This window comes from Exophiala spinifera, assembly GCF_000836115.1.
Source record: "Exophiala spinifera strain CBS 89968 unplaced genomic scaffold supercont1.4, whole genome shotgun sequence".
Taxonomy (NCBI): Eukaryota; Fungi; Ascomycota; class Eurotiomycetes; order Chaetothyriales; family Herpotrichiellaceae; genus Exophiala; species Exophiala spinifera.
Window position 1 is genome coordinate 158280 of NW_015622516.1, and position 15058 is coordinate 173337.

General features: G+C 52.7%; 5 protein-coding genes across 5 annotated transcripts; 3 read left to right on the plus strand and 2 right to left on the minus strand.

The window, feature by feature from the left end:
- Nucleotides 1–531: 531 nt before the first annotated feature.
- On the plus strand, nt 532–1639 carry PV08_05242 (uncharacterized protein; the record flags this gene model as incomplete). The annotated part of the gene is made up of 4 exons (XM_016379586.1): nt 532–721; nt 802–1010; nt 1203–1433; nt 1520–1639. 4 exons carry the CDS (start codon nt 532–534, stop codon nt 1637–1639), a joined length of 750 nt encoding a protein of 249 aa, XP_016235413.1.
- A 1408-nt stretch (nt 1640–3047) lies between these two features.
- Nucleotides 3048–4877, plus strand: PV08_05243 (uncharacterized protein; the record flags this gene model as incomplete). Its single annotated transcript, XM_016379587.1, has 1 exon — nt 3048–4877. The coding sequence occupies one exon, from the start codon at nt 3048–3050 to the stop codon at nt 4875–4877; it is 1830 nt and encodes a 609-aa protein (XP_016235414.1).
- Nucleotides 4878–5400: 523 nt separating this feature from the next.
- Nucleotides 5401–7882, minus strand: PV08_05244 (uncharacterized protein; the record flags this gene model as incomplete). The annotated part of the gene is made up of 4 exons (XM_016379588.1): nt 5401–6008; nt 6064–6613; nt 6669–7542; nt 7587–7882. 4 exons carry the CDS (start codon nt 7880–7882, stop codon nt 5401–5403), a joined length of 2328 nt encoding a protein of 775 aa, XP_016235415.1.
- A 1926-nt stretch (nt 7883–9808) lies between these two features.
- PV08_05245 (uncharacterized protein) lies at nt 9809–12212 on the plus strand (the record flags this gene model as incomplete). The annotated part of the gene is made up of 3 exons (XM_016379589.1): nt 9809–9995; nt 10046–11450; nt 11498–12212. The coding sequence occupies 3 exons, from the start codon at nt 9809–9811 to the stop codon at nt 12210–12212; spliced, it is 2307 nt and encodes a 768-aa protein (XP_016235416.1).
- A 373-nt stretch (nt 12213–12585) lies between these two features.
- PV08_05246 (uncharacterized protein) lies at nt 12586–14673 on the minus strand (the record flags this gene model as incomplete). Its single annotated transcript, XM_016379590.1, has 1 exon — nt 12586–14673. One exon carries the CDS (start codon nt 14671–14673, stop codon nt 12586–12588), a length of 2088 nt encoding a protein of 695 aa, XP_016235417.1.
- Between the last annotated feature and the right edge of the window lie 385 nt (nt 14674–15058).

The following is a 15058-nucleotide window of genomic DNA, read 5'->3' on the forward strand; positions in this document are numbered from 1 at the left end:
ACGGACGACCTTAGTGAGGAGACCAACAAAAGTCGTTAAAATCTTCGAGGCTCGTTGCGTGAGGAACCGGATTGTAACATCTTGAGTTGATAGGGGAACAGACAGAAGTTTGGTGGCATTTCTGGTCGTAAAAATAAACATTAATTGACACACATTGATAAAAATCCACCACGAAGACGAGACCGAGTACTACTACGTACCCCGTACATTGATGAGTATCAATGATATCCTTTATGTGAATCACCGGCCGACGGATGAGGTTTCGTCCGGAATGACTGACTGGTCCGTACAGCGGAACGAAATTTGGCTTATCGAAGCGAGATAATCCCAACACGCCACAAAGAACTCGGAATTCTACCGAGCCCGTCTGCACGATCTTCGATGTTATGCGACGAACAGTGACGGACACGTCTGTGGCTGCAAAGGTATAAAAGGGACGCTGGCACTCGCGTGTCCCACCGTGAGCACCCTCGGGTAGGTAGGTAGCTATCTACAACAGTATCTCCTCCCAGCAGGCATCGCAAGCCCCCAATGAACGTTCGTCCCAAGACCATGATTTCACAGATTCTGCGCTTCACTCTCCCCTATCCGCAAACAATCTCCAGCCCCGAGTTCTATCGCCTTCGCGAAACCGTGGCCAAGGTCTGCATCAGCCAATACGTGGGATACACCATCTCAGCGCCGCTGCCTCGCAAGGCCGAGGAGATCTGTTGGGCCATCAGTACGTTTTGTCCCCGTCGGACATGTTGAGTACTACAGAGTTCGGGGGATCTTTGCGTGTTTACTCTCTGTCTGCTCCAGATTGGCCCGCGACTTCGACGGCCGCACAACGTGCGGAAACACTAGCATCGTCACCACCACCACCATCATCATCATCTGACGACGGCGGCCGCGGCGGCATCGTCACCATCAACGGCGACGATGTGACGACGTCGTCACTGCTTCTCGAGATCGACGACGCCCAGGTCCCTGAATTGACCAAGGCGTTCGAGGCGCGCGTATGCGAGTTTGTGAGTCTAGTTCTGAAAGAGACAAAATCAGTCTCATTTTCTTTTTCCTGAAGTGCAGCTTTCATTCATTCTCTCTCTCTCTACACGCGCTCGTTCATTGCCTGCTTCCCCCCCTTTTTTTTCCTTTGGAATGATGGATGCACTCCAGTCGTTATTGACGCATAGCCATGGGTGATGTCGACCCACAACTAGGCATTCATAGCGCTGTCACCTCAAGCGCCTTTGAAGTCTCTCGCTTTCCAAACATCTATGCACAAAACGTACACCGACGCATACGGCATGCGAGGCTTTGAAGGCGGCCAGTGGGCATATTGCTCCAATACGAACGACTCTCGGGGCGGCCCGTTGACGAGTGAGAAGGTCCAACTGGCTTCCGACGAGAAGAGGTTGGGTGTGTACGTCCTCGGATGGGAGAGTGTGGAGGTACGCAAGCAAGCAAGCATCTCTCTGAGCGTTTTAGCGCGCCTGCATTGAACTGACCTTGTCCTGCGCATCGCTGCGGCACTTAGCTTCATCAGACAGCAAGCAAGACTGCACTCTTCGCGGAAGAGATCGACAAACTTTCACCCTACTTTGGACCAGGGACCGGAGCCTTCTACGTCTACTTTCGGAAGCACGCACAGAATTGAGGGAAGGCGTGATGCTTTTCGCGATTCGACCTTGAAAACTGACGTGCTGATGATGAGTGGTTCTGTTGAGCAAGGGACATCCAAGATGGAGTCGATGGCTTGTGTCTTTGTCTTATCATCAGAAGTAGGTCAAGCAGGCCTCCAGTACGACTGTGACGCTTCCGAACCCATAAGCTATCGATATTTTCTTGTGCAATCTCTTGGGTTTGTACCAGTAGGCAATGGTGAACCATTATGAGTATCGGTTTCCTGTGTTGAGGTCACGATCATCAGCCATGCCGAGGACTTTGGGACGGAGATTCAACTTCAAGGCTAGACTGACAGCCTCTCGAATGCCGATGGTGACCTTCCTGGGAGTGACACTCTCTCCCTCGACACCCACGCCTATCGATACTTGGGTAATTTGACATCTGGAGAACTGGATAAGAGGTACACGGATCGTTCCTTGGAGGTGATTGAAGGGTTGAAAAGTGACAGAGGAGGGAATCTGACCTTGTTTGCTCTGGCTCCTCTAGGTCGAGGTTCCGCATAATCCACCCCTGCAGCATTTCTTTGTTCTCAACAACGACGGTGTAGAGCGTGGGGCGGATTAATAAGGAGCATCCTATCACTCATATGATTCAAAGACTTGTGTCGATTTGTTTGAGAGTCAGGTGTGGCCGTAAAGCCCACCAGAGACATACTCCCAATTGATACCATGCGAGCTCTCGACCGAGATGCTGAAGGATCCAACGGGTCTGTGTAGCCGTCGACGATTCCAGGCAACTCCATGTAGAGCTGAAGCCCATTGCACTGCCTGGTCTATCGGCCAATCATTGTCAGGGTCGCCTAATGTCTCACCGGTCATGGACAGACATGACTCAAGCGGCACAATCGATAGCGCCGTTGCTTGTCTCTCTGGAGGTTTTATAAAGAGCCGAAAAAGAGGGTATTATCTCCAGCAAAGCTTCAAAAGTCCTCGACAAATTGTGGTCAGCGTTTGTACCGACGGTGTTGAAAGAAGGCTCAAGGCTGGTGTCTGTGGCCTGTAATCACTCAGCCACGGAGCCTTACAAGTCACTGCCTGCCACCTCAGCCTTGCTGCCACTGCGTGCCGACTTACCAGGCATTCGATTCCAGGCACAACCGAGACACAGTGAAGTAGTGATACGCGTTCAGCATCTTCACCTTATCGGCGTCTGGACACCGGCCTCACATGGCTGGAACCATCATATCAAGGCTTGCTCGCCGTTTACGATCGCATCTTCAACTTCATCTACGGCGATCTTCCTCTGCCAAATCCACCCTCACTATTACGACGGACACCACCACCGCTGGCTGTCAATCGTCGACGGTCGTTCATAGTTCTGACAGCAGAACGCCCTCCTTGCCGGATGGTCACGCCCATCCATTACTCCTTCCATCAACCATGGCAGGCCAGACACCGAGCTCGCTCATCATCGAAGACGTTCTGTTCGACCCCACCACTTCCTTGGGAGATGTCGAACGACAGTTCGCCGGCGCCGAAGGCTACATAGGGGCTAAAATTTCACACACTCGTCTGAACCGCACTGCTAGGATCGTGCAGAACTTCGTCTTTGAATTCTCCACAGCCGCAGACGCAGCCCGGGCCCTTCGGTCACGCATCACCATCACCGTTGGCGACCGGGCCTATACTGTCCAACCTCACGGCGGATTCACATGCTCTATCTGCATGGCCCCGTTTGAAGACCACGCTCGTGCGGTCCCTTGTCGCCGATGCAAATTGCTTCGATGCCATGATTGCGTGAGGCGTGACTTCAAAGCAGCCATGGAGGATATGGAGAGGATGCCCCTCAGATGCTGCAATACCGTCATCCATCACGAGACTGCTCGCGAAATTCTGCCTACAGTCGAACTCGAAGCTTACAAATCCAGGTTTGACGAGCTCAGCACCATAAATCCTCTGTACTGTCCGGTTCCTACCTGCTCAACATTTCTGCCACCTAGAATATTCGATGAGAAAGGCTCCAAAGCGACCTGTCCTACTTGCGACGCCAGGGTATGCACAAATTGTAAACAATTGGCCAACGACGGACACGCTTGTTATGGGGATGAAAAGCGCAATTTCATCCTTGACACCTTCTCTTACAAAACATGTCCCAAGTGTGGGATGGGGGTGGCAAGGATGTTTGGCTGTTCTCACATAAGATGTAGATGTGGTGCACACTGGTGCTGGGATTGTCAACGCCCTATACTTGCCTGCTACCAGAGGCCTTGTCAGGCAGCACGTGAAGACGGCAATACGCCACAAGAGGACGCTGAGGATGAAGAAGTTGAGGCCGATGCTGATGACGATGAGCTTGAAACCCAAGGGCACAATGTGTCACCGGAGCGCGGATCCAACGACACTGCCATTCGCCCAACAGGAAGTGACAGCCTAGTTGTCGTTTCCGACCAACAACACCCCCAACACCATCCGCAAATTGTGCAGGAATCCAGAGCCCATGCCAACAGCGACTCCGAAACTGTCAAGGATGGCCAGGAGCGATCGTCGGAACCGCCAAACCTAGGATTTGCCGCTCTACTAGCAGCGATTGATATGCGCGGTTCTCGAGAAGGAGCAGGTGGTGAACGAGCCGAGGAGAACATCCGTGTCCTGCAAGAAGAGGCTCCCAACATGGCCGAAGCTAATACTATACCTGCCAGCGGTACCAACAATGCAGTCGTCGCTGTGGATCCACGTAATGGACGTGGCAACAACACCATCATGGACAACCAAACCGAGATGCAGACACAGGCCGCCGCCGAATCGACCATCGCAGGTGTACTTGCGGATACGGCAGCACCATCTGAGGACAACGGGGCTCCAGATCTCGACGAGCCTGACTTGGATGAGTGGGAAGGTGCCTTTGACTTTGGGAGTGAGCCCAATGACGAAGCATGGGACGTCTGGGGATGTAGACATCGCTTTCGCAAATTCAACACTGCCGCAATCCCCGATTTCTGGATGGTCGGGCTCGATCCTCGCCATGCTAAGCTCGTCGAGATCGAATGCATGGCCTGCTTTAGAAAGGTAGCGGTGTACACAGACGAGGATGCATCCAAGAAGGAAAAGAAACTCCCGGAAGCTCAAGGCCAAGATCAACCCAACAATGCCGTCAAGCCAGGGACGTGGGAATGCAAATCGTGTGGCGTGATCTATTGTAAACCTTGCGTAAAGTTTGCGAAGAAGCGCATGGTGCGGGAGCGACGTTCTGGAGATTCTGACGGAGAGTGAGAATAGAAAAAGAAGAGAGCGCAGGTTGAAAGCGCGAGCAAGGCGATGAACACGGGCGCTGTGTTGAGTTATTACACAGTCCGCTGGAGTCATGATAGTCCATGGGCAACAAACAGGCTGGGTAATAAGGGATATTATGATGCATGGCGCGACGTCTCCAGGGGGACGATACATGTGTCAAGAAGTTTTTCCAAAGCAACAAAGTTTACTCTTACGTGGGACTATTGAAACGAGGCTGCCGGCCCCTGACTTTAGCGTGGCACCCAGCGGCAGCATCCGCATCTCGCGCACAGTTCCCTACCACAGCCGTCGAGTAAATAAGCACAACTACTGTCCGTTGAGGAACCGTTAGGTCTTGCAAGGTCTTTTTTATACATGTTTGTTTGATATCATAGTGTGTATGACTGACTGGTGTCAACAATGACTAGTTAGTAAGTAAGTAGGTGTTGTCCCGTGGCCTGTTCCTAAACCCCACGTAAACCGGGAAATCAGTCGTGGTTGGGCGAGGTCATCGGTCATCGACTCATCGGGTACGGACGGGATCTTTTCTTTCTTCTTCTTCTGCTCCTCCTCCTCCTCCTCCTGCTCCTCCTCCTTGCTCTGTCTGTCCACTCTCCCTGCACCGTGTGGTGTCAGAAGACTCCTCGCTACCAGAGGTACAAGTGTCCTCTTGATCGGCAATGGAGTTAATACGCCGCTTTGGTTTCTTTTTCGCCCCTTCTTGTTCTTCCTCTCTCTCGTCCAGTTCTCTGCGGAGGCTTTCTTCCAGCTTCTCAAACAGCCTTTCCAACAACCATTCGGCCTCCTCTTTGTCTCCCATCAGCGGACTCCTGTTGCCGATCCAGCTCCATTTGACTTTTTTCTTCTTGTCGCTGCCCTTGCCGTACGCTCCTTCCTGTCCACCCAGATCTAGCACCTTCCTATTATCGACAGTCGTATCGCCCTGGCGAAACGTGGGGTCTGCGAGCGCGGACGCATGTCTGTGTGTCGTAGGGTCCCGCTCGTCCTCGCCCAGGAGCTTGAGAAAGTCTACCCACTCATCATAAGAGTATCGCTTCGGCGTTGAGGCTGTAGTGTCGGTGTACACCTTCCGGATCTGGGAGAGTAAGACATGCCGGTTATTGTGCTCATCTGTCAGCGTCAGCAACCTTTTGAATGCCCATCGTCGGATCGAAGAAGACCTCACTCTCTTCCCAATGACTTCCTCCTTTGCGAGCTTGGCTCTCATCAACTCGTTTTGACTGCTCAACGTCTCCTGCTAGTTCGGCATGATCGGCGCGTGCTCTTGTGTCCTGTTGTCGCCCGCCACTGCCAATTCGAAATAGCTTCACCAACCCAGGATGCAACTCATGAAACCCATTTTGTTCTCCTTCCACGCTCTCAACATCGGAATGAGGTGAACCCAACTTGCCCCAAGTAGATCTGTAGATGCCGTACTTGAGCCGATTTTTCATACTGGTCTCGTCACTCGGCAGCACAGTCACTTCTCCAAGCCAGATTGTGGAATCTTTGATGACCTTAACCACGGTGTCCCCCATGTCGGATATCAAGATGGTCAAGGTCGGTACCGCCAGGAGGGACCAGAACACGAAAAAGGGCTTGCCGCTATTGCTGATAGGTTGAAAGTCGCCATAGCCGATAGTCAAAAGAGTGGTGTATGAAAAGTATAGCGACTCAAAATATGTCCATTGCTGATTGTGTTCAGACCGGAAGAACACCAATGCACCTATACACCACTGTGCTTCGTCAGCATAGAACAACTCTTTCGTCAACGTGGGCCCAGATACTAACCAAGAAGGCGAATGCAAAGGAAGAAATCCCAAGACTCATATATTTTCGTTGAGTTACCGCACGATCCTGCACCTTTCTCATCGCTTCGAATTCGGCCCTTCTTCTGTCTTTTTCAGCCATTCGATCGTCCCCAGGTTTGACAGTGAGCGCGTCGGCGGTAGCTTTTCCGAGGCCCATGGCGATTTGGCGTTTCAGGTCGATCTGTTTCTGCATTGATTTCTCAATCTCTCTCACCAACCTTGCTCGAGTCTTCTCGGTCAGCCGGGCGGCCAGCTTCTTTTTCCCTCTCTCTAGAACCAGTGACCTGATAGAGCTGACAACCAGACCCAAGATGATGATACCTCCAATGGCGAATGGAAAGAGTAACCCTCGGCCCAAATGTGTTTTTGGTGTATAATCAGCACCGATTCCGATAGTTAGTGTCGTGAAGTCGGCCCAATACACTGCATCGAGAAACTTCCAAGCTTCAATATGTGAGAAAACTAGAGCCCCCAGAAGCAGATACGTGAGAAATAAGATTGTCTGAAGCATCAAGGTACGTTGAGCTACTGTAAGTTTGAACTCTCGACTGTAATAGCCCTTGTACGCGCCGTAGACGGTAACACACATCAGATATGATATAATTTGGTAAAGGCCCGCTGCAAAGATGGCATAGTAATACGCCTGCGTTAAAGCCTGATCCCTTACTCCCGGGGCATGGAAATGGTGGGAAGCAACGGCGATGAGGGCGATGAGCAGGATCGACGCGGTCCAGAAGCCTATGATGGTTATGGGTTGGGCGACCTCGAACGGTACTCGACGTGCCATGTTGAGGAGCAACGACACATTGGCAATGAGAGCACAGACCAAGGATATCGCATTTACAGCTATTAACCTGCTGACCGTTAGTATTGTGTGCTGATTCGCAGGGGAGCATACCATCTCGGATCCTTGATGTCAATCCCATGCTCCTCTGTTCCGCCAGGCGGGATCTTGACTCTCCAATTCTCAACAAGAGCACAAATACTAAAGGCGTTTGCCATAGGACCGAAAGTGCCTGCGATCAGTGGAAAACCAGTTGACGCATACCACCACCTTGCAGGTGTCAAGAAGTTCCTCTCCTCCTCTTCCTCGTCCATATCGTCCTCGGGCGATTTCTTCTTGGGAGAAAGGACGTTTTCTTTGACCTGACTGTCAGCATTATCGATCGGTTCGGCAAGACCCGGGTCGTTCATGATTGTAGGCGGTAAGTGAGGACGCAGGATAGAAGAGCCCCTGGTGCCGAGGCGGGTGCAACTATGCCATTCTTGTTCTTTCCTTGCCGTTGAGGCGAGACTGATTGAACAAGGGCATGGCAGCTTTTCAGGAAAACGTGCAGGTGTTCATTCAACCGTAGAGAAAGTTGCAGTGAGACCATATGGCATCTCATCAAAGTACACCTGAACTTTGGGAGCACGAATTCTGGATACTGGGGTGGTGACGTCGGTGGCAGATGCATAGAACCTGCAGCGTTGTGCCCCGCCATTTCCACCATTGAGCAAAAGCTTGGCCGAGCTTAAGACCCTGGGGTCGACCTGGTCATGTGACTGGCATCTTGGTACTCGAAGATGCCCGGTACGAGTACAGGTTCCTGGTGTAAGTACAGTAAGCTTGGCTCATTTTCTGAAAGAAGCTGATGTCAAACGCAAATTTCTCGGAGTCTGAATAATTCGATCCACGGAAATACGGCCCGGCAAGCTTGACTACCTCCCCCTTCGCTGGAGGCCGGTCCCTGGTAGTCCTTGTACGAGTACTAGGAGGCCGAGCATAGCCTTCCAGACAACTGCGAGGAGGCAAGTAAGAACTGCCACACAGAGCAATGTGTCGCTCCAGACTTGTATTATTATTGTTCAATATGTTGTAAGTACTGGCATACTCCGTGTGAATAAACCAATAGTCAACATGGCCTCTAGTTTCCGAAACGCTTGTGTGGAGCACGCTATGTGACACGGCCTAGGACGAGGAGATTGTGAGTTTCAATTTCTGAGGAAGCGAGATCCAGCGCATGTTGTTCCGTAGCATTTCCAGTTTGACCCACGGATCTGCGCTAATATTGGGTGCCTAGTGATTTGAGACAAGCACTGAGTAACATCATACATGTTCCTTGATGTCTTGCATCCGAATTGACGCCATGACCGGGGAACCTCAGGCATCAAAACAGGATCAGATGCAAAACATACAGGAACCAGGCTCGGTAGAGTTCGTGGCGCCTAGATTGGTTGCTCTCGAGCTCACCTTGAACTTGGGATTGGAGGGTGGGTTACATACAGGGTCAGCTTTTCCAAAGGCGCAGGGAAATCGAGAAGGTGCTACGCATAGAGTCCTCGCTGTGTCCTGCCTAGGGACGCCAGGAAGGGGGTAGAGATACGGAGCAGGGGAAGGAGCAAAGTGAGGGAGAGGAAAGACGCGTGCGCCGACAAGCTAATAATTGAATCCCGAAGCATCGCTAAAAGCCCCCGGACCATTGAGAAGGCCGTCGCCTATGAAACCTAAACTGTGTGTAGCTAGACACCTACAACAACTAGATCTAGGTGGGTTTCCTGGAGGAATTGTCGGCTACAATTGGTTATCCGGGGCTCGGTAGGCCTCGCAAGCCCCCATAATGAGCCTAGAGCAGCCACTTGGACAGCTAGTGGCCGTCTGGAAGCGTCTCCACTCCTTCCTCTGCCCGGTTTTCCTCCTGCAGCAGCAACGGCTGCGCCTCGCCTGTCAAGGACTCAGAGGCCCGTCAAACCACCTTTCCCAGCCTTGACTTTAGTTTGATCCATGCCCCATTTCCACCTTCTATCTCGACTGCAGGAAAGCAACCGACTCCTACAGCAACCGGTTACTTATCTCAAACGCCTTCGGTACTACTCCAGTACTTTCAGCCGCCGTCATCTTCAACCTCACCATCATCCTCGTCCTCGTCCTCGTCCTCGTCCTCCTCCTCCTCCTCGTTGTCGTCAGCATCCTGTCCACCCACATCTGGAGTGTCGCTTGCAGATTGCACCTTTCGCTCGTTTCAACAAAAGCACCATCAATGCGCACCTATCTTTCACTCCCACTTTGCGCGCCGGCGCCATCGACCTGATCCTCCTCTTCTCTGTCTGCGGCATCCCACCATCCTGTCCACCTGAACGATGCTCAGACCCGCCACGCCGTTGACAGTCTTGCTGTTGATATCTTTCGTCCTTCTTCTCTTGTCTGTCATCTCAACCCCCATCGTCAAATCGATCCCCATTGCGACTTACAGGGGTGTCAACTTTGGTGTCTTTGGCTACTGTACTACCAAGTCATGCAGCGATATAAGAGTGGGCTATACCACGGGTAATGACCAATTCTTCCGTCTCCGAAAACCCTTCTAAATCTGTCTATAGATGAAATATTTGGCTCTGATGACAATGGAGACTTTAACTTGCCTGCCTCGACCAGGCACTCCCTATCCTCCTTGCTCATTGTTCATCCGGTCGCCGCCTTCTGCAACTTAGTGTGTCTTGCCCTTGCCGCTGCCGCTCATCTGCATTCGCCATCGCATTCGGCTCGATACCTTCTTGGCCTTCTTATCCTGCTCTTGCCGACCCTGCTGGTGACCTTGTTGGCTTTCCTGGTTGATATTCTACTTTTCGTGCCTCATTTACAATGGGGTGGATGGATTGTCCTTGCCTCAACCATTCTAATCACGGCCTCCGGAGTCGTCACCTGTGCGATGAGGAGGACGCTGGTGTCTCGCAAAGCACGGAAGAAGAGGATTGCTGAAAATGCCGAAATGAGCGGCGAAAATTTCTACAACAGACAAGCTCAAGAGTCGAAGTTGCCCGCGCAGACATTCGATTCTGCCGAACCTACAATGCCGATGGTAAACGGAGCTCCAGGAGCAGACCGATTACCGAACTTTGCCACCTTTGAGTCGGGAAAGCCAGACGAGGACCGCCAACCGTTGAGGTCACAAGGCGTCACGAGCGATGGAACTACCTTGAGAGATGGTGCCTCTGATAACTTCTACCCTCCTCCCTCTGTCCGATCGAATAGTCGGCCGCCTTACGATGAAAGGCGGGATCAATATGGGAACCCTATTCCACGTGCTGCTGGAGCCATGATGCCTCCAAGGCAAGCTAGTGAAGAGCGTACGCCAGCTGGTTCGTACCGTGAAGGTTCAGTTCCCCCTCCAGGTAGCAGAGGTTATGGCTCTCGAGGCAGGGGCAAGTACCCGTCACGTGGAGCTTATTCTCCAAGAGGAGGAGGGTACGGGCCTCGAGGCCCTCCTCCACCACAAGGCTATCCAGGACGCGGTGGATTTTTCCCTGAGATGAGAGGCGGCTACACTGGTCGTGGAAGAGGAGGATATCCACCTACAGCGGCCATTGGAGCCATTGGAGCAGGAATGGCCGCAGGGGGAATGATGGCTGATGGGCAGCGTCGCCCCCCACCAGGTTATCCCCCGGATGGAGGCCAGAGAACGACACCCCCGGACTCGTATCCCGACAGCATGGGACCTTTTGGCCCAGTTGCGGGCTCAACGCCTTATGTCGAGAATCCAGCACCCAACCGGGCGGATGCCATGAGCCCATCTGTATATACCACTGGACCAGAAGAACACCTGGCTCCGTATGGGGCCCGAGCGCAATCTCCAGCACGCTCTGGATATGGAAGTCGCATGCAATCACCAGTCGGGACCACTCGACAACAATCTCCACCTCCAGTAATGCCGCCTTTGCCATCGGCCCAGCCAACAGAATTACCGACAAGTTCAAGAACGAACTCTCGGTCACAGAGTCAAGATCCGTAAGTCAATGTGGATACCGAACAGATCCAGGAACTAACATGTCCAGATATATTCCTCCGCGTTCACAGTGGAACAACGTATCGCATGAGGACTTTGCCCAACCGGGATCCCCTGGACGCTATACTTCTCCAGTCGAATTGCCTTCGACGGGCAGTCATGTGGGAGGATATAGTGGTCCATCACGGAGACCACGTGTCAATTCCGGGGGCAGTGATGTATACTACGAAGACGTCGACCCTCGCTTCGCTTCTGACCCCGAACCAATGCCTGCAATTCCACCGAACCCAGCCACCCAGCCCACAACAGTGCCACCACTTCTGACTGCAGGACAGCCTCAATATCGACCCGACTCTCTGGCACTACCACCGTCAAACTCGTACGAAGACCTGCCCGGAGCCCGGTCGCCTGCTGAGAGTGAAACAAGTAATTTTACGTCGGTCAGCCAGCGCGGGATCAACCCGAATTGGCGCCCGGGTAATGGTGGCGAATTTGCCTCGCTGGGACCTCCCAGACGGCGAGAACACCAGATGAGGCGAGACGTGCTCCTTGCTGGCAATCCCGATTTTGAAATCCCTGGTATGGGCGGAAGTGGCCGTATGTCGTCACGAGGAGGGCGAGACGGCATGAGGGGAGGTATGATGATGGGTGGAGGGCCACCTAGAATTCCTCCAGCCAGCGCTGTTGGGATGGGATCAGACGGAAGATATCCCATGGGCCCGCCACCGCCGCCTGCAGGACCAGGAAACATGAGGGAGATGTAATACTCGTATGACTTGACGCCAGAACTGATTATTGGAGATCTGTAAAGATTATACAAAAATGATGACGAATTTTTCTTTCTATACCTGGTCAAGAGGGTACGGATTGTCGCCGTGAGACCAACTGCCTCGATGATTCATTGATCTACGGGTGTCCACAACTATAGCTATGATTATGCTACAAGTTGACATAGCGCGTCGAATCCCGTCTATGTCAAATCTTCCTAGGGTTTTAAAAGGTTATTACTACTTCGCTGGACTTGTGAAGAGAAGAGGGAAATCGCTTCGCAAAGGTGGTTCCATACTCAATCATCGAAGAAATATTAATTATAATCTCTTAGAGTAAGAATCAAGACTAAAAAGTATACTGTATATGCTAGATCATGATGCGTCCGTCACCGCCTCTCGACCCGAACCGGCCGAGGATATTGTTGCTGTTATTCGCACTGTTGCTCTCTGGGGCCTGACCTGGCGCTGAGTTGGACGCAGCAGAGTCGCTGCTGCCACCCAACCACTTCGGCCTCTTGAACCCGCCGCCGCCGCCACCCAGGCCCGACGTCGAGCGAGTCGGCTGCATCCATTTCGGCGTGTCGATTGTGTCGATTGTATTCTTCACCCGGCGGCCAAAGAGCGTGAAGAAGTTCTCTTCTTCTGGTTCCGGATCGAGGGTTCGTGCCGCCGATCTGTTCGCCGTACCTGGACCTGCCGGCCGTTGCGCGGGAGGCACCCATCTTGTGGGAGCATCGCGCGGGCGTCTGGGGCCGTCAAGACTGTGCCGCGGAGAGTCGCTGAGCCCTAACGTGCTCGAGCGGTTGCCTTGAATATCTCGCGCAATGAGATCCCGGCCCTCTCTCCACCCTCCAGTTCCGAACCCGGAAGGGTTCAATTCCTCGTCTTCATCCTCCGTTATATCAAAACCAAAGGCGCTCTTGATCCGACCATACATATTGAACAGGGTGGCGCACACTGGGATAAGTATGAATATTGGGAAGAGATAGTCGAACCACGTCCCCAGCGGTGTGAGGTTGATGAATCGTCCGAGGAACTGGTAGAAGGTGCTAGACTGTTGGATGTCGCGGGGAAGGAACGTCAAGAAATTGTATGCCAAAGGTACGGTGAGTTTGGCAATCTGGCCAGCATACCAGCATGCGGATTCAGCATAGGTGTTTCGTTTGACCAGCGCACGCTGATTCCACGTCGGCACATCGTTGACACTGAACAACGCACATGCGCACATGTATGTTATCCAGCAAGAAGCTAGAATTTGGCCACCAAGACCAATCTGATAGTCCATATTGCTCGGGTGGTGTATGACGGTCAAGCTTACCGCAGACAGATGCGGTGCCGGGAATTTGATGATCTCAGACCATATTATTGCCAGCGAGGCAAGCGAGAATAGGCCTCCGAGCGTTAACTGTAAGGCTGGAACGATATGAACATGCAGGTGATAGCGCATAAACGGGGTGAGGAGGGAGAAGCGAGACGAAGAGCGCCGGAAGTCGAGTTTCTTGGACGCTTTTGAGTCCATGATGGCCTGTAGAACAGACGCAGACTGGACAATGCCGTCCCACTCGAGGATATATCGGGCTCTTCGGTGTCTGGCACGCACGAGGCGGCGTGTCAAGTCGGCCAAATAGCGTTCAGTGATAACAGCTGGCACTTTGGCCGACGCCTCGAATGTGGCGGGATTGCTGAAGATGCGAGATTCTGACTGGCCGGTGAGGTCGACGAGCTCATCAATCCATTCTTGAAAATCGCGGGCTGTGCCAGTCTTCCGCTGCTTGAGTTGCATGACCTGCGCCTCGAGCTCGTCCAGGGAGATGATGGCATCTTCAAGCTTCTCGTGCACTTTCGGCGCTCGACTCTGCACAGCGCGCAGACTACCAGCAATGTCGGATCGCCTGAACATCTTTCTAGGAATTGCAACCAACCCGTGTCCCATGAGGTAGATGGCGAGGATGAGGCCCCAGACGTAGGCAAGGGCCATGATCAATGCGCGAATGGCTGTGAAATCGAAGCCATACGAAAAGATCATGTAGACCAATCCCGCGACGGCGCAAGCCAGGACAATGAGTTGGTATCGAGCATTGGACCGCAGTGAATATGTCATGCGAGATTTTGAATCGCGGTAGCCTGCGTCCATGTATTCACCCAGTAGAGGGAGGACCACCCAAGTCAACATGAAGGTTAACCAGTACACAATCCTCCACGAGACCAATACGGCTCTTGGCGGCAGCCATATTCCCTTGCCGCCATGACTTCCTTCTCGAGCGCTCGAAGCAAGGTCGATCGGTACTAACAAAATAGCACTGATGGGGAGGACTAGGGCGAGGAAGATGGGAACTAGGAGAAAGGCGGGAGTGGTCCGGAGAGGCAGATAGTGCCGCAGAAGGAGGAGAACGGCAATAGAGATGACCAAGAAAGCCAGAATTGCAAAGACATCTGAGCCGATCGAGGTCGCCATGACCAAATATCTGTCTGTTATCGGTCAAAGAAGTGGATTGATCATGGCGCAGGCAGAGGTCTGCGGGCTGCAACTGCGACAGACAAGGAAAATGAGTCCTCCGTCAAGTTTGACGTCTGCAGCAGGAGGCTTAAGGATAGAAAGCCTTCAAAGCCTCGTCAATTGCAGAGATGGTCCGAAAATACGGAAGTGGGTGGAATAAATGGTGGAGAGATGAGCGAGTTAGTTCGGTAGCGACCAGGACGGCACGACTCGCGAGGCTTTACAAGAAGCCACAAGGCTGCGTCATTGGTGATTAGAGGATGCGGGTTAAACTCTAGGCAGGCTGGTTAGGCTAGTGAGGCATATTGTACTGTACAATATGGCGGTCAGGCAGAGCGGGCTG